We start from the raw sequence: 19,804 nt of genomic DNA, 5'->3' as shown, positions 1-19,804 counted from the left end.
ACTGGCCCACTGAGATCAGCCTAACACATACAGACATTCATCTCTAAATGAACAAACCCAAAGCTCAGGTCTCATCTCTTCTATTCAGAGTGTTTAACAGAACAATTCCATTAGCATTTATAAAGACCAATCATGGGTCTGCTCATGATAAAATAGCAGTTCAGGAACTACACAAATGTTGCTTGCATTGTGTCTAAATGCATCCAAGTTAGTCATCTTATCAATAAAGAAGGATCTAATGCTAAGTTTAGGTACTATTTCCTGGGACAAAGACAGCAAAGGAAAAAATTCCTCTTATGTTAGTAAAAACTGAGAAGTTGGTAAAAATTATTTTTCAAAAGATTTTCTCCTTATTTTATGTCTCAGTGTTTTGCCTGCATGCCTGCCTATGACTGCAGAGGTTCTGGAACTGGAGTTACAGATGGTGGGCGAGCTGCCACGTGGGTACTACCAAACTCTTCCCTAACCACTGAACCATTACTCCAGCCTTCCTCACAAAGGGAAATTCTTACTCATGTAAATATACATTTAACACAATACTTGGGAGTCAGAGAAGTTAATTAGAAAGAACAGAGAAAAAGGTTCTTTGTAAAAAAAAAAATCATTAATTTATTTATTTGCACACACGTATTCAAGTACAGGCAGGCACATGCCACAGTGCTTGTGCGGAGGTCAGAGGACAACCTGGGGCAGCTGGTTCTCTTTTCCCACCATGTGGGTCCTAGGAATGGAACTCTGGTTCTCAGGCTTGGTGGAAAGGGCCTCTACTGCTGAGGCATCACTTCTGTTCAAGACATTCCTCAGGAAGTCTTTGAAGGGGACCGTACCTCTTAGGAGATGGGAGCGTCAGTCTACACGTTCCCTAACAAATAAATGGAAAGAAGGTGGGGGATAGCTTTCTTTCTACCATTAAATGATCAAGAATTAAAAATTATAGCAAGCGCAAGGTCCTGGGTTCGGCCCCCAGCTCCAGAAAAAAAAAAAAAAAAAAGAAAAGAAAAGAAAAAAAGAAAGAAGGGGGTTGGGGAATTGGCTCAGTGGTAGAGCGCTTGCCTAGCAAGCGCAAGGCCCTGGGTTCGGTCCCCAGCTCTGAAAAAAAGAAAAGAAAAAAAAAATTAAAGAAGAATTACAAAGTATTTTGCAATTGTCAATGTAGGTCTAGATTAAAATAGTGAAAGAGGGGTTGGGGATTTAGCTCAGTGGTAGAGTGCTTGCCTAGGAAGCGCAAGGCCCTGGGTTCGGTCCCCAGCTACGGAAAAAAAAGAACCAAAAAAAAAAAAAAAAAAAAAAAAATTAGTGAAAGAAAGCCAGCTGTGGTTATGCACATCTGTAATCATCATTCTAGGGGCTGAGGGGAGAGGGGGAACCAAAGGGCACAAAAAAGAGGAAAAAAATACCTGTCTGTCTGTCTGCATGTATACATACACATATATTTAAAGTTAAATCTATCTTAAATTTATTCTTTAAAAATTTCATATATGCATACATAGATCTCACCATATTCACCTCCTCCCACCATCGAACTCCTCCTGGGTTCCCCTCATTTTCCTCTCAACTCCCCATCCTTTTAAAAAAAAGTCCACGGAGTCCAATTAGTGCTGCCCATATATGCATGAGCATGAGGTCATTCACAGGAGCACGGTCAACCTAACAGGGACCACATTCATAAAAACAAAAACAAAACAAAAACAACAAAAAAACAAAACAAAACCACTCTAGCCCACTCCTGCCCCCAACTTCCCAAGCAGCCATCAGCTGTCAAGAGCTGCTGACTTGCTTGATCCAAGTCTTGTTGGGAACGCTGAGACAATTTTATACCAGCTTTCTCTGACTTGTGGCTTTTAAGAATTTCTGCCTTCTCTTTCAGATGTTCCTTGAGTCTTGTGGGAACACAGTATGATACAGATATCCCACCAGTTGTGAAGAGACACTCCATTTGAAAAATACACTTATTGTTGCACATTCTGAAGTGTCCATTTGTATTCTAATAAGAAAGTTAACCTGATATAGTAACAAGTCATCTGGTAAAAGCACATGAGGTAGTCTAGCCTAAATCCCAACAAAGAACAGTCAATTACTGTCATCCTGAGAAGTCAGCTGGAAAAGAGAATTTAATCAAATATGTCCTTCCAGCTGGCCCCTAGAGGAAAGGTATTATTTGTTAGGAGACATGAGGCTGTGAGCCTCTGGGTCTTCCTTGGATCTCTCCTCCCTTGTTGGACTTTCCTCCTAAGGGGGAGATCACTAATTACTGAAACCAAGATAGGAAGGTTCCACTTAGCTGTTCTGCTGTCTTCTTTAGAAAGTAGAACACTAGACAACTGTCAATGAAATCTACTAATCAACACAGACTAGTCATCCTTGTCAATAAAACACAACAGCTGTGCTCAGGTGCTCTCGCCCGCTACTGTACTGCAGCTTCCAGAGACACCTGAACCAGCAGTTCAGCTCTTGTGGAAAAGTCAAGTTCTCTGTGTGCTATACTGGTGGCTACTAAAATCAAACTGTGGTCTTCATTATGGCTAACGTTTATGATCCCCCCTCACATGCCTGACATTTACTTTGGCTTCTGTCTCTAGCAAATGTAACTTCTAAAAACACTAGCAACTTGTCAAAGGTGAGTCTGCAAAGATGGTCATGCTTTTAATTTGTACTGAGGAGACACTAAAACTCGCTGGGGGCTGGGAGGTGTGTCTGAGAAATGTTATAGAAAAACAACCCAAGAGTGATCTCAAGTCAACAGAGAGGAGTGCATGTTGGGCAGGTGCATCCCCGCACAGCACAGGCAAACCATCAGCAATCAGCAGCACACGTTATAAAGGTCATGAAAAGAACCAGCCTTGGGGTTGGGGATTTGGCTCAGTGGTAGAGCGCTTACCTAGGAAGCGCAAGGTCCTGGGTTCGGTCCCCAGCCCCGGGGGGGAAAAAAAAAAACCAGCCTCAAGTCCCACAGTCAGCTTCCAGACTCCTCTTCCTAATAAAACAATTGCGTTTTTTTTTTTTTTTGGAGCTGGGGACCGAACCCAGGGCCTTGAAGCGCTCTACCACTGAGCTAATCCCCAACCCAATTGCGTTTGTTTTAAAAACCACAGAAAAAATTTTGTAAAAAAATTTCTCAACTTTCACTAGATAAGAGGGCACCAAATTGGTTTATTTGTTTTGCCATGATGAAATAGCATGGTGAGTATTCATTCCACTCTACTTTCTCTGAAGCTGTACTTTCAGGGCTACTGATTCCCATGCTTTGTGACTACCAAAATAATCGTCACTTCTGTAACTCCTTAGCTCTTTTCAGATTAATGCTCAACTTGTTTTTATGTTTCTTTTCCTAAAAAACATATACCTACTTTCATACCTCCATCCTCATCCCCAGCATTGTCTACTAAAACAGTTTCCGTGTTTCTGGTTCATTGGGTTAAGACGGGTAGAGTCTTGCTCTGCTAAGTAGGTGGTCAAGTCATCAGGCAGTAGGGGAACCATTACAACTCCTGTACTAGATCTGGGGCAGGCACTCCTCTTCTTTGGAGTGCTGGAGGTTGAACCCAGACTTCAAATACACTAAGTAGAAACCCCAACACCAAGCGACAACTTTGCTCTACCCCTAACTCTTAACATACAGGGACACTAATGTCCCGTGTACAGTCTAACACTGTAGCAAAACCCAGTAGTATCTATCACCCGTAACCTCTCCTCTACAGCACCTGTCTCCTAGACATGCCAGGAAGTAAGGGCTGGGTCACCATGACCCAAACTACTGTCCCAGTGCCTCAGCACCTGCTGAGGACCAGTCAATCAGTCTTGGGCATTCTGCCAGCACACATTCTTTCCAGCAGTCATCACCCCATCCAGACCAACTCTGAAGCAATGTTTTCAAAGTGGGGGGCAATGAACCACTGGGTCATGAGATTCCTTTATTGTTTAAGAAATAGGAACACTGACCTGGAATGCAGATAAAGGTGCTGGGAAACCAGTTTGGGACACATTTATAACTGGGTGACCATATGATGTTTGTTACCATAGGCTGCAGTTAAATGGTTAGCACTCTGACTCGGAGATGTACTACTGTAACTCTGACTCTCAATCTCTTACCTCTACAGGCTTTACTTCACTTCCAAGATAAATCATTTCCTAACACTCCTTTGTCAGGGGCCTCCCATTTCCTTTCTGTGAGCCTTCTGATAAATCTGTCATCATAATCTAATGAACTGCTATTGTAAGTCTGTTCAGCATCTTTGAGCCTTAGTGGTTACAAGCTATATCTTCTCTAGCCCCTACCACTGTAGCTCCCCTTTCTTCTGCACTAGCAGATTCAAGTGCTAGCATACGCCCAGCAACCTAGCACCACAGAGTACTTGTTATCTAGTCTACCCAAACCCCCTTGACAGGAAGTTCTAGTACAGGTGTATATCAGTAAGTACCTCCCTATGTACTGTGCCATAGTGCAACAAGTCGAACTATCATCCAAGGAGTTCTCCAATGCTCTAACTCCCACCAGCAGGTCAGAGCATAAGCATTTAAACCCTGTTGATACAGCCATGGTCATAATGTACCACGACCCTTGAGATACCAAGGGCATTCAATCTCTTCATTACCACTATCTTCCAGGTACCAAGGTGAACGTTAAGCACTATACAGGCAGCCTGTGAAAGCACGCCTGTCCATCTGACATCATTCACACACACCAGCTTTCCAACAGAAGTTGTTCTATGTCCCTGTTCTCTTACCTAGTTCCTCTCAGCTACCTCTAACCTTTCTCCTCCTGAAACAGCTCTAGACAGATTTTCTCCTGGTTCACTTCTATGCCACTTAGCTTGTTCCACAGCTGTCTCTGAAATATTTCAGAATTCCCAGGAACACACCTCTGTGTGGTTCTGTCTGCTATCAGACAAACACCACCTTGCTAGGAGAGTGCAGCAGCTGGGGGCTGCATGCGTGACCATGAATAACAGAACAGTGAAGATGACAGATCTTAGCTACTTAAAACTTCACTCCACTAATCCAAGTTCTCAAGGAGAACCCATGGAGATGCACGTGCCCTCCAGCCATAGTAAAAAGGTGTTCTGAAGAGCCTTGAAGAAAAAGATCAGATAGAGATCAAAACTACAGAGACAATTAAGGAGATTAGCTTTCTAACTTCAAAAAAGAAACTGATCACCAAGACAAAACCTGCAGATCAGACTGAAAGAATACAAGCTCATCAAAAGGATGCAACTGAAAAATTACAGGGAAACAACACCCACACCCCCAAACCCCCAAACCAAACACAGCACTACCAGCCAGTGATGAGCTGAGACATCTGTATGTCTCTGAGGGACTGACATCCCGTAACTACAATTCTGCTCCTTCTTCCCCGTTATGCATTCACTTCAGCTTTCACTCCTAGTTTCTGCAGTTATGGTCACAAGTGCTTCTGGAGCCACAGTCACCTTGCACACCATCTCTCTTCAGGTAACTTCTTCTACTAGCTGCATTTCTGTAGTTCCAAGCTTGGGAACATTTCATCCTCAGTAAACCTTTAAGGTCTTCGTAAAAGGAACAGGAACTGGCAGTGCCTGCTCGGAACTGGCTTGAGTGACTCTTATAAGGAAGAGGACAGTCAGAAACCCAAAGGGGAACATTCTTTGAGTGTTTGAGGTAAAAGTGACACACAGAATCAAACAAGTCACAGACCACAGGAACCAAGTTCCCCACTAGAGAATAAGGTAGAGAGAGATAAAGGGTGAGGAGAAAGTGAGTGAGATGGAGTAATCTGGAGGAAGCAAGAAAAACCCAACCATTAGGAACCTCAAGTTACATTCCTAGATAAAGAGACTCCACTAATGAGACAGAACAGTATGGTGGTCAACTTGATGGTATTTCAGTCACCTACAAGACATAGCACTGGTTATGTCCATGAGGAGGCTGGAGAAGGTTAACTGAGAATGGAATGCCCACCCTGCATGTGTGTGCCACCATCCTGTGGACTGGGGTCCTGGATGAGTAACAGGAGGAAAGGAAAAGCCCACTGAGTCCCAACACTCACCACTTCCTGCTTCCCAGCACAGATCATGTGACCAGCTGTCTCACATTTGTTTGCCTTTCTTCCACAACAAACTATGTCCTGAAATTGTGAGCCAAGATAAACCCTTCATTCCTCAAATTGCTTTTTGTCAGGTGTTTAGTCACAGCATCAAGAAAAATAACTAATACCATCAAAATGATTAGAACAGATGAAAGGAACCTGCAACTCTGCCCAAAACTAAAACCAAACAAACAAAAAAAACCAAACAAACAAGCAAACAAACCCCAAATGTTTGAGGGTCCAACACAATTATCAAAAGCATTGCTTTCATTAAAAAAAAAAAAAACAACTTATGAAAAAACAGTCAGGAATGCTGGCATTCTCCTTTAATGCCAGCACTCAGGTAGATTTCTGTGAGTTCAAGGCCAGGCTGTTCTACCTATATATAGAACAAGTTCTAGGACAGCCAGGGTTAGAGAGATCCTGTTCCAAAAAACAAACAACTTATGGGGGGTGGGGGTAACACAAGTAAATATCAGTGAGAGTTTCAAGTAAAAATGGATTAGTTTTGGCAATTTTCAGAGCAAAACAAACCCAACTCTACGACAAGCGTCCTTTCCCATTTCTAGAAATCCATTCAGTCCCCAGTACAGCACCCGTCAATGGCAGCTCCATGGTAGGAGGGTGCCAACAGCACTAGTGAGTAAGGTTTGTAACATCCTGCTTTCAGAAGCACTTTAATTAGTAGAAACTGAACAGTGGGTGAACGTTTAGGATTTGAACTCAAGATTATGGTATGAATCACATGAGATGAATGTGAAGTTCTATGGGTCATACAACATGGCAGTATCTACCACAGATTCAATAAGTGGCTATTAAATTCTAGTACAATATCCCCTGAATCGACTAACCTTTTCCCCAAATTATGATCAATACAACTGATGATCAATTACCATCAATACAAATTGGGGTGGGGGTGGAGACTGTATTCCAGGACCCCCCCCAGCTATTCAGTCAAGAGTAGTACTGGTGTAAGACAGGCGGAGTCTAGAAAAAGACCCATTTACAGGTTCACGGCAGAGGTGTAAAAGTGAGTCTGGGAGAGAGCAGTGTTTTCAATACATGGTGCTCAAACAACCAGACATTCAGTGATACTCACAGAGACGGTGAGAGAGACAGACACACCTCAGCTATACCTAGTTGGTACCCTATTTAAAAAGAAAATTATCAAAACCAGATCATAAATTAAATATAAAATGACAACTATGAAACTTCTAGAAGAACACATTCAAGAAAATCTTTGTGACATGAGTTGAAGAAATTTTTTTCTATATATAACTAAAAGCACAACTTATAAAAGATTTTTCAAAGGGGCTGGGGATTTAGCTCAGTGGTAGAGCGCTTGCCTAGGAAGCGCAAGGCTCTGGGTTTGGTCCCCAGCTCCGAAAAAAAAGAACCACAAAAAAAAAAAAAAAAAAAAAAAAAAAAAAAAAAGATTTTTCAAAAGAAACCAACTTGAACTTACCAAATTAGGAACTGTGGGACAGGGAAGGTAGCTCAGTTAGCAAAATGCATACTGCACTGCTTAAGGTTTGAGTCCGACACCCAGGCTCCAGAGCTGGGGGCTGGGGGCTGGGGGCTCAGAGGTAGAACCTCGGCACCGTGAAGTAGGGACAGGATGATCCCTAGGGCTTACTGGTGAATTAGTCTAGGTAAACTGGTTGAGTTCAGTTAGAGAGACCCTGCTGCAAAGTATGAGGTTGAAGGCAATCAAGGAAGACACTGGGCATCAACTACTGACCCTGCCTGCATACCTGAACCGCGCATATACAGATACAGTAACTGCTCTATGACTTGAGTCATCCTCTTAATGAATTAAGTGAATGAAAATATAAGCTATGGACAGACCTTCAGGGAACTCTGTCAAAACACCGTGGAGTAACTGCAGAAACCAGCAAATCAAGAAGGGAGCATTGCTGGGGTGGGGTCAGGGGCAATAGAGAAGGGACTAGCATGGCATCTGTGGTCTGAGGGAAAATGTAAAGTGGGGGAGGGGAAAGAACAATGGAGGTGGAGGGAGATAAATGAAGCAGAGAGGAAGGCAAAATAACAATAAAGTCTCAAGGGGTTGGGGATTTAGCTCAGTGGTAGAGCGCTTGCAAAGGCCCTGGGTTTAGTCCCTAGCTCCGAAAAAAAGAAAAGGGGAAAAAAAAAAAAAAAAAGTAAGTCTCAAAAGGTATAAGGAAGTAAGGAATTCCACTACTAACTACCTGAAAATGCATATAGCATGGAAGTTAGTGTATAAATATACACCATATATACAATTATATATACATATATAATTTAAATTAAAAATTCCCACCTGAGCTAACACTGCTTCCCCAAAGATTTGTAGAGCATAGAACAAAACCCTAACACCCTGCACTTGAAAGTCCCTTTTAAAGTTGTCAGAGTGGAAGGTAAAAATGAAGGTGGAAGGTCTGTCCTTTTTGCTGAAGAGACCTTGTACTTCAGACAGAGTTCATAGCTCCACAATGGACCTAATCTGAAGGCCTCCTCCCTGAGGGCAACCTTTCATGATACCAGGCACCGGGCAAGTGTGCAAGAAGGGAAGGAACCAATAGTCCTACTCAGCTATGATGCCCACGAACCACAACGACCAGCACGGCACCATAACACTAAGTACGGGCACAGATGACTTGGCAGTAACCAACAGCTCTCTAACTGGACTTAAGCCATCTTGACAAGAAGGAAACCATGCGACTACTGGCTAGTGAAGTCATGGATCTTGAAGGAGAGCCCCCAACCACCATCTTGAAACCAGCATAATCCCTCAGTATATTCCTTCTTTAGGTAGGTTTTGGGGCTTGAACTCAGGTCACAAGGCTTCTGGAAAGCACCTTACACACAAAGTGGTCTGGCTGGTCTTGGTACCTTGAGCTGAAGGTGTACATATGCAGCTGGAGTCACTGAAGATAGATTTTAAAATGATATACCTATGCCAGCACCCCCATTTCAAAGGAGCCATACAGGAATTTGTGTATACTCTGGGAAAGTGCTCACGACTGTTCACATGAGCACCACTGTCACCACGGGGTCTGAGGGGGACACAGATGCCAACAGTGCAAAGTTTTTTTCCTTATTTTTTGCTACACGGCTCTGACTGTCCTTAAACTCATGCCTCCAAGTGCTTGGATTACAACTGTGTGCCACCGTGCTTGGTTTGCAGCCCCTCCTCCTCCTGCTTCGTTTAAAGATGGGGTCTCATGCTAGTCTTATCTCAAACTTGCTATGTAGTTGAGGATGACCTTGAACATCTGATTCTTCTGTCATACCTCCCAAATCCTGAATTATAGGCATGCACCAGCACATCAGATTTTGTACAATGCAGGGGTTGGAGCCCAGGGCTTCATGCTGGTAGGCAAGTACTCTACCACCTACCTCCTCAGTCCAAACTGTTTAACAGAAAGCTCACGTGAGACGCTCTCATTGGAGCTTGAGAACACTTCCACAGGAGTCGACTCACTTGTTCCTAGCAGTTAAGCAGGGATGACGTCATCCTGCATTTTCTCACACCCATATGCAAACTTTAAAAAAACCACTGTGTACCCACTACTGCCAAGCACTATGGTACCAGAGGAAAACAAGAATGAATGACTAAATTACATAAATGAAGAATTTTATTAAATGTCAGCGGTTTGGGAATTGATCCCTAAATTAGAATATTCATTTTTCTAGAATGACTTACAGATAAGCCAAGGTGGAAGTCAAGAACAGATTTTACTAAATTATAGGTAACTAAATATCTGCCAAAGAATAAATGTGCTCCAAAATGGGTTGAGTGGGCATGGAAAAGCCCCTCCTACAAAAAAGGGCAAATGAAGAGGTTGAAAAGGTAGCTCAGTGTGTAAGAATGCAAACCACCAAGTCCGACCCGCCGGGAGGAGAACTAACGCCTCCAAATGGTCCTCTGATCTCACATGTGTGCTGTGTCAAACATGTGCAGGTTTAAAAGAAAGACACCAATTAACTTAAAGAGCATAAGATTTAATATTGCTTAAAATACCCACTTGTCAGCTAAACAATCATATTAATAAGGAAATTTCTTCAAAAATTGTTAAAATATACCGTGTTTACGCCAACATTAATTCGGTTCTCAGACACTTTGGCTACCCAGTTCCGTCCCGGGGCCACACGTGAACAGTGGTCATGAAACAGCAGGCAGCTCTGACGTGTGTAGTTTGGAGACTTAGTATGAAAAATATTCTTAAATCATATGTTGAAATTAAACTTTACTGGAACAGAAGAATCCTAGTTGTATAAACTAAACTTATATGAATTAAGACCTATGGGGGGGGGGGGTTGGTAGTGGTGGTGGTTGGGGAGGGGAATACCCTTATAGAAGAAGGGGTGGGAGATGGGATAGGGGACTTATGTCCGAGAAATTGGGAAAGGGAATAACATTTGAAATGTAAATAAAAATTATCTTTAAAAAAAAAAAAAAGACCCTGGGTTTAATACTAAGCATTGCAAAACAACAATAATAAAACTGTAAAATGGGGAAAAAATAAATTAAGCCCCAGACTATCTTTAGAAAGGTATAGCGCAACTGTCTTAAAACTAAAATTTCTATTCAGTCATCCACTTATCTATGCAATAGAGACCAAGAAGGAAATTGTCTAGAAATGAAGCTTATCCCCAACAGGAATGAGAAAAACACCCTGTGGGTCTCAACCTTTTGTGGGTAGGTTGCCAAACAACCCTTTTACAGGGTGCCCTAAAACCATCAAAATCAGGTATTTACATTATGATCATAACTAGCAAAGTTACAAACATGAAATAGCAACAGAAATAAGTTTGTGGCTGGGAGTCATCATAACAAAGGGACTGTATTCAAAGGTCACAGCATTAAAAGGTTGAGAACCACTGATGAGGCACACAAACGCTCAGCACACCTGCTTGGCTGACTCAGAGTGGGCCCACCTGGGCTCTGAAACTTCTCTTGTCTCTGGAGTGACAAAGAAACTACCAACCCTAAAGTAAGGAGGGATGCGGGTTGACATTAAGTTATCAGGAGCAGAAAACATCAGTCCCCAACATGGCCACCTGCTAGGATCTTTATAGCCAGAAGCCAGGCAGATGTGGCAGGTGCAAAATGAAGCTTATGCACCCTCTAGCCCTTGGTCCTGTTGTTTTTTCCTTTAAACCAAAAGCAACACTGCCTGGTCACACGAGCTGGCTAGCACAGTCCCTTCCCAGAGAGACATCCTGCATTGGCCCACAACAACTCAGTCTTTCTGATTGCCCCAACCTCTTCTTGCGGCAGACTGTTCTGAAGATGGAAAACAAATTATGATCCAGGGCCAAATCTGCCTCACAATCTGTTTATTATTTATTTTTTTCTTTTCTTTTTTCCGGAGCCGAGGACCGAACCCAGGGCCTTGCGCTTCCTAGGCAAGCGCTCTACCACTGAGCTAAATCCCCAACCCCCTGTGTTTTTTTTGTATGAGTTAAAAGTGGGTGTGCATGTTTTTCTTTCAATGGCTTCAAGAAAAAAGGATGCCAGCTTTGTGCTCGGTACATGGACAGAGAATGCCCTTGAGCATTTAACCAGCACCTATCTGAGTAAGTAACACAGCACTTTAACCCCTTCAACCGACAGTGCAGCGTGTTAAGCTGTGGAGTATTGAGACCCTCTCCTTGGGAGTTCATTTCATCAAGAGCCCATCACTCTGCTCTAACCTCAGGAAAATACGAAGGCTAGAAGCTTCCTGTTCTGAACTAATATCAGTGTAGATTAAAATTCCCAACCGGGTATGGTGGCACACACCTTTGACCCCAGGACTCCGGAGGCAGAAGCAGGCAGATCTCTCTGATTTGGAAGACACAGTGGTCTATGTAGTGAGTTCCAGGACAACTGGGGCTATATAAAGAGATATAAAATAAAAGAAGAAAGAAAGCTCCCATATCCTATAAGGAACACTTCAGAGGCTGAAGAAAATTTAGCAATTTTGAAATGTAATAACGATATTTAAAGCTCTTCGTGTTTCACATGAAGTAATACATGTGACATAAAAGTACTAAGCGGTTTGCTTCAGTTAGTTTAAGAATCCTGAAAGCACTTTATCATGTGTTGTAACACTTGTTACTTTGTAACAAACGCTTCCTACCCTAACAACCATGACCAAATTCAATTTCCATTTAGTGAACTATGTAACAATCCACTTATGGACAGTATTAGACGTTATTAACAGCTCATTGTTTTGTACCTTCAACTAAGAAAAACACTGCACAATAATGACTTCCTATACTACAACAGGTAGAGGCAGCTGGTTTTCATTTTGTGATCCAGCTGCTGTTTTTAATTTCAGTAATGCTGGTATTTATAGATGCCACTTTTTAGTATTCTGGTAGCATGTGACACTGGCAATTTTATTTAATCTTTGGAAACCTTACCATTATCAAGTACAAAGGGGACACATCCAACGAGCATCACACGAGGCCACAGAAGCAACTCACTGCTTCCTACTCGTTATGAATGACTTTCCCAAGTTCCTTTGAGGCCCTGGAGCTTGTGCCCGCCTTCTTCCCAACTTCATTTCTTACTCTTGCCTCATTATGCTTTACCACCTCCAGTTTCCTTCTGTTCTCATCATGCCAAGATCTTTCTCATCTCGCTAAACTCTCCTTGCCTCCTAGAATACTAGGGAATCTCACCTAGGAAGCTTATGCATATCTTTGCTAATCGTACCTACAGTGCACCCATTTTTGACTCAACTTTACACAACAGTGAGTAACAGGATCTTAGGCTGTGGCCTTTGGACTTCTGGACCTTCTCCAGGACTCATAAGGTGAAAACATCACCAAGTCAGCCACTGAATTATGCTCCCATTTGTATAAAAGATGCAAATGCAATGGTAGTGCCTGTGTGGGCATCCTCAGCAAGACCCAAGACAGCAGGCACAGAAACATTTTGTGACATCACCGCACTCTCTGAGGGGAAGCCATCTCCATTTGCCAACAGCCTTAAGAACACAGTGAGTGATCAAGTGTACGGGGTCTTGACCCTTGCACATCTTTTACTATTCTCCAAGAGGGCCGGCAACATGGCTCAACAGCTAAAGGTGCTTGCTGTGCAGGTCTGGGGAAAGTGGAAAGAAATAAGAGATTCCTGAAAGTTGCTCTTTGACCTTGACATAGGCACCATGGCAGGAGTGCTGCCATACACAGTAAACAAACCAAAAAACAAACAAACCGAAAAAGCCAGAAACCATTCTACAGCATGATGGAAGGTCTGAACAAGCACTGCTGCCGCACACAGAAACACGACTAACCTGGCCGGTGGGTTTTAAGACACAAAAGAAACAGATTTCAATGGATGATCAGTACAACTTTTGGAGTCTGAAGTCCACATCATAGAAAAAAGAAAAAGGAAAAAAAACCCAAAAGAAACAGATTTCAACTGGGCACAACCCCTGTTCACATAATTTCAATACTTGGAGGGAAAGGCAGGGAAGTTTACTCAAAGTTTTAGACTACCCTGCGCTAAGACCCTATTTCCCTTACTGTCTTCCCACCCTCTCCATGAGTGGGGAAAGGAGATCACCAAGTCAAGTAAAAACCGGTAGTACGGGGTTGGGGATTTAGCTCAGTGGCAGAGCGCTTGCCTAGCAAGCGCAAGGCCCTGGGCTCGATCCCCAGCTCCGGAAAAAAAGAAAAAAGAAAAAAGAAAAAAAAAAGAGCTATTCAGAGTATAAAGCGAAACAATGTGATTTAATTCAAAGGGAACAGATAACAAGGCTGTGGACTGCCTAGAGAGAACCAACTTCCATAAGCTGTCCTCAAATCCATGTACACACCTGCTTGTCTCAAATAAATATACTAATAAAAGACTGTTGGTCACTGCTTAAAACGGTTCAGTGAACACCAAAAACATGCCACCACCTCAAAGAACTATTAAAAATTCACCCATTTTCAAGCTAGGTTGTGGTAACACACACCTTTAATCCTAGCACTCAGGAGGCAGAAGCAGGTGGATCTATGTGAGTTCTAGGAGAGTCAGGGCTACACAAACAAATCCTGTCTTGAAAAACCCATAAACAAAACACCACCACCCCCTAACCCATTTTAAACTATTCATTAACTATTCGATAAATGCCATTATTTGCCTCATACTACAATGAAATCAGGAGCAGATGAAAATCATTGCTTTAAAACATCAATTATTAAGAGATTCTTTCCTGGGGGCTAGCTAGAGTAAAGAGATGGCTCAGTGGTTGAGAGCATTTGCTGCTCTGGCAGAGGACCCGGTTCATTTTCAAGCACCCATACAGTAGGTCTTAATCACCTGTAAGCACAGTTCCAGAGGAATGACCTCTTCTTGTCTTAAAGACTTGCAAAATAAATCAATCTAAATAAAAATTCTTTCAGATCTGAAATGCATACTATCAAAATCTAAGTTGCTTTATGGGCAGAAATTGACAACTTAGTCCTACATAACAAAGGGCTAAAAATAGGCAAATTTTTCTTGAAAAACAAACCAAACCAAAACCAAAACTCTCAAGTTAGAAAGCTCCTACGTCTCCACTGTTATGACCCACAGTGATGCTAGAGCGACTGTGGCCTGGTGTAAAGACACACAGATCAGCAAAGTCCAGCAGAGGGGAATCTATGCACACTTCACATTCCACTAAAGGAGCCAATGAGGAAAGGCGTTTCCTAACAGGCTGAGACAAGCTGTACCCTGAAAGTAAGAGCTGAGTGTAAAACACTCAGAAGCAGCAGCAGTAAAGCCCCACTGTTTCCCATTAGGCGGTGAGTGCCCTGGATACGACACCAAAAGCAGAAAGTGCAAAACGGAAACAAACTAGACCTCAAGCAAGGCCCTAAACTGAATCCTAAGCACCAAGCTAAAAAAATGGAAGCACAACTTCACCACCATAGATGGAAGAAACTTTATAAATCAGATATATCCTTGAAGCCTACTAGGATGGCTAAAGTCAGAGTTGGTAAAGAGGGAGACAATTCCAAGCCTAATACATTGTTATAGGAATGTAATGGGAGATGCTGTATAAAGTTTGACGATTCTTTAAAATGTCAAAACCAGGGACACCCCATGTCCCAGCAATTCCATTCCTAGGGAACACCAAGAGAAATGAAAACAAAGGAATGTCTGTGCAGGGATGTTTACAACACCATTATTTTTAACAGACAAGAAGTATAAACAATTCACATATCTAAGAGGAAAACGTAGTATAAACTCACATTAATGAACTATGAATTCAGCCACAAACAGGAACAAGGTACGCTGCCCTTACATGAAGTGTTCAGAGCAAGTAGTTCGATAAAAACAGAAGGCAGCGTCGTGGCTGCCAGCGTCTTGAGTGGTAACAACTAACCCCTATGAGCACAGGTTTTCTTCTCGGTACCCATGGGCATCAAAATTGGATCCCCAGAACACATGTCGTGGAAAGAAAGAACCAATTCCCAAAAGCTGTCCTGTGACCTCCACATGCTTGTGTACATGATCTCACTTCAGCAGCACCCGCTCTAAGACTGTAACCATACGATGAAGCGTTCCATAGGTTAAGGTTACAATAAACTCCGCTAATTCTCTTATACAGAGCAATGAATGGGACTGGTAAAGCTTCACAAAAATAGACACCCCTGAACTACTCTGCTGAGGTACGTATATAGAACACGCTACTAAGCACACATTAATTTCATACTTCATGTATGGAAGTACATGGCAAGTCATGTTTAAACCACAATTTCTTAAAAAGACACACACACATATACAGAGGTACTAAACTACTTTTGAGTGTGGTATACTCAAAACATGTGTACAGGCGTGTGTGGGCATGCAAAGAGGCCAGAAAGAAATGTTAGGTGTTCTGATTCCCTTGAGACAGGGTCTCTCACTGAAACTGAAGAACTCCATTTGCTAGGCAGGCAGGTGGCTAGCAAGCCGGGGCTCTCCAGTCTCTGTCCCCACCACCACACTGCCTTGCACAGCTTTACATGGGTTCTGGGGACTAGAACTCAGGTCTTCACAGTTAAACAGAAAGCACACTACTCACTGAGCTACCCTCTTATCCCTTACCACATTTCTCAAACAAATTATTTCATAAAAGAACAGGATGATTGAATGGGTCAGAATCCAAAGGGCTTATGTTCTACTGGGAACAATCAAGCACATGATGATACCTTTCACTGTGAAGAATCCAACAGCATCAGTCGCACTCTAACAAGGTTTACCTCATCTACTCTTCCTGAACTGCCATTTACCAAACCATTTCATTTTATAAACGTTCACATTCCTCTGATCCCATCCGTCTTAGCAATATAAGGATTACACGCAACAAATACACTTTTGGAAAGATGATCTAGTGACAAACTAGATTACCGACACCCTGGAAGATATTCCAGAGGGACTACCAGATTTTGACAATTTTGACTGGAGGAGTCCTCACTACTAAGGACTCCTCAGCTACAGTAACAACCATGTTACCATGAGGAAGCTGCTACATATGACCACCACCAAAATGAACAAAAGGACCTCCATAAAAGCCAGACTAATTACAGGTGACATTGAGGTGACATGTCTGCAAAAATCTTCCCTACTGCAAATACCAGGAAAATACCACAGAAGAGAATTTTACTGTCCCATTTTAAACCCTTTTCATAGGTTTATCAATGTTTCAAAAACAAATGAAGGGGTTGGGGATTTAGCTCAGTGGTAGAGCGCTTGCCTAGGAAGCGCAAGGCCCCGGGTTCGGTCCCCAGCTCCGAAAAAAAAGAACCAAAAAAAACAAAAAACAAAAACAAAACAAAAACAACAACAACAACAAAAAAAAAAAACAAATGAAGACTTGAAAGCCACATTTCAGTGCTTACTGAAGCAAACTTAAAAGTCTGTGGCACGTCCAGTAACAATGCCCAGCAGTATAGTCAAAGCAGAAAACCATTTACTCAAAAGAACAGTATAAAAAGGCATGGTTTTGAATCAATCTCTCTCTCTCTCTCTCTCTCTCTCTCTCTCTCTCTCTCTCTCACACACACACACACACACACACACACACACACACACACACCCTAGAAACACTGACATTTCTATACTAGGGCACTGAACATATCTCTTAGGTTCTGAGAAGTGGGTAATCCTGGCAGAGCGGCTAGTGCATGCAATCATGCTGGCAAAAGACCAACCCACTCCTCTGCAAAGAATCCTGAAACTATAAAATATTTCTGTTCATAGGAAAGCAAACTAAAGTCAAAGGAAACATTAGGAGTAACGTAGTATCTTACTTTAGGCATTACCCTTGCAAACAACTATGGAGAAAACAGGCTGTGTGACACATTGGGGGCATTGAAAATAGGCCTACAATCCTGTGCTCCTCCACCAGCTAGCACCACACTTCCAACCAGCAGCCTAGAGTGAACCTTTGTGGGGAGAAGTATAGGAGTAGCCAGGCACACCTATCCCTGCTCTAGTGGGGCTTTCACAGGAAGACCAGTCTAGGCTATACAGTGAGTCCAGGACTACCTGGGTTACATAAGACCTTGCCTAAAAAATCAGGATGGGTTTCTACTGACAGAAGTTCTATAGCCAAGGAGACATAACACCAAACTTATTTAAATCCAGTGCCATTCCAAAAATTACAAGAAAATAAAATCCAGACCTGTAGAATATTCTCACGGATTGATATGCCTTGCACATTCAAGATTACCATCTTCAATTAGTTAACACTCTGTATATTTATCTAATTAGAGGGTACTCAATCAACAGCCAAGTTACATCGTGGTCTCATTCTCCGAATTGGGGGGAAATTAAGAAACAGTCAACAGTATGGTGATCCAGACAACCAGCATCGGTTACCTCAACCAGGAGCTCCATAGTGGTGTTTAGTACATGGTCTCTTAGAGACACTGAAACCGTAATTTTGTGGATGTTAACTCTAGGGTTGCAACTGTTAAAGCAGTCACCTACTCTTTCCTAAGATAAACACCTCACTTAGCACCTTTCCACTCTAGGCACCTTCAACTCTCATACTGTCTCCAATCTTCCAACTCCTTCCTAAGGGGTTTCTCCAGACCTTGAGGAAAGATAGTGAAAGGATGAGTAAGCAGGCCCAGACTGATGTTGGTCAAAGAGCACAGACCCAGACACCAGCAGTGGAAAGCCGGGTGAGAACGCAGAATGAAAAGCCTACAGGAGTCCGTTCAGGGGCAGGCTTTCTACTGGCCACCTCCTTCGGCAACCAAACTCCCCACCTCCCACTCACTTCACCACATGTCAGTTGTCCCTGTCAAGCATACATTTTTCGGAGACAGTTACGGCTTTCAAACAGCACTTAAAGATGAACATGATGTTCTCGGGTTCCGGTCAAAGACAATAAAGCCTCGCCCTGCAACGTGGTCAAGTTCATACGTCCTGTTTCACATAAGAGACTGAATACTACTGTCTCGACACCTTGTACCTTCCCCACTCCACCCAGGCCCACCTCTATTCGGCAAAAAGATGACTACTAGGAGCAGCTTCAAATGTATGTCAATCGCTTGGTGGTGGTGTTGGGAAAACAAAAGGGCTTTTGAATTACTTTAACAGCCTGGTTCAAAGAGCCTGGCCTTGTTTCTTCTCAAAGGGGGAGAAAATAGGACACCGAGAGTTCGGAGATGTCTTTCTCGCCTTCCCTGTGCTGGCCGCCAGCTGCTACCTAGCGGGCCTATGAGGGGTCCAGTCTAGGTTTCTTGGAGGCGGAAAACTTGGTGGCCAAACATCTTGGAAGTTTCTCCGTTTTCTTTTAAAAGGTTTAATTTCTTTACAGATGGAAAGGTCACAGGGAGAGGTTTCCTTTGTTGAAATGCCCGGGGCTTGTGGGATTGGGGAAACGGGTGGGGATAGACCGTGCTCAGAGAAGGCGGGACAGACACGGGGATCCGACTAGACTGCTCCGGGCCGCAGGACCGGTGCAGTGGTCCGCAGCTCCTACGCCTAGAGAAGAACTCAGTCGCCTCGGCCTGCGGCCCCGCCACCTGTCCGTCGCGCCCGGGTACAGGGGAAGGCGCCGCCGCCTCCACTCAAAATGGAGGTTATGAAACGCGCGCCGCCCGCCCGCCCGCCCGCCCGCCACATGGCCGCGCCGCCACAAACTTCGCAGGCGCGTCCACGTCCTGGGGATCAGACCCCGGCATCACCGGGGCCGCCACTCACCCACAGACCGATAGCCCAGGATGGCGATCTTCCGGGACTTGGACTGAGGCATCTTGGTAGCCTGGTCAGCCCCGGCCCAACCACATCAACCGCAGCGGCGGCGACTCCTCCGGCTCAGACTATCGGCGGCGGGTGCGCCGGGGGAACGCGGCATACAGAGCGCGGCGGCGGGCGCGGCTGCCTCTTGCTCGCTCGTTCTCTAGCTCGCTCAACCGCCCGGAACCGAACGCGCGGGCCCTCCCCCAACAACACACCCACGTGACCGCGCGCGGCCGCGTCTGCGCCGCCTCCCGCCACCGCCTCCCAGCCCGGAACGCGCGGGGGTGCGTCGGGGGAACGTTTTACTTTAAAGGGAAAAAGCGGAGACGCCCGAAGGCCCCCGGAAAAGTCACGACCAAAACTCGCTGCGTCATGACCCTCCCACCTACTTCCGCCGCTTTTTAATTACGACAGTCTTTCCCGAGCTCTGACTGGACGGCTTCCAGACTGCCGCGCGATGACGCAATGGAAACTCCATCTTCTATTGGGGATTAGGAGGGGGTGGAGCCAAGGAGAGACACTGTTCAACCGGGAGCTAAAAATACAACCTG

The 19,804-nt window shown here is 43.9% G+C and overlaps 1 protein-coding gene across 1 annotated transcript in view; it reads right to left on the bottom strand.

Moving 5' to 3' along the window:
• The window catches only part of Rheb (Ras homolog, mTORC1 binding), a 40,480-nt gene extending 21,091 nt beyond the window's left edge, over window positions 1-19,389 (bottom strand). The window contains exon 1 of the mRNA NM_013216.1: window positions 19,215-19,389. Coding sequence (NP_037348.1) covers window positions 19,215-19,266 — 52 coding nt within the window. The 5' untranslated portion in view covers window positions 19,267-19,389. The remainder of the gene's footprint in view (window positions 1-19,214) is intronic.
• Between the last annotated feature and the right edge of the window lie 415 nt (window positions 19,390-19,804).

Source organism: Rattus norvegicus, chromosome 4 (genome assembly GCF_021556685.1).
Source record: "Rattus norvegicus strain SHRSP/BbbUtx chromosome 4, alternate assembly SHRSP_T2T, whole genome shotgun sequence".
Classification (NCBI taxonomy): Eukaryota; Metazoa; Chordata; class Mammalia; order Rodentia; family Muridae; genus Rattus; species Rattus norvegicus.
The sequence above is the reverse complement of the archived record's forward strand: the minus strand, read 5'-3'. Positions and strand labels throughout refer to the sequence as shown.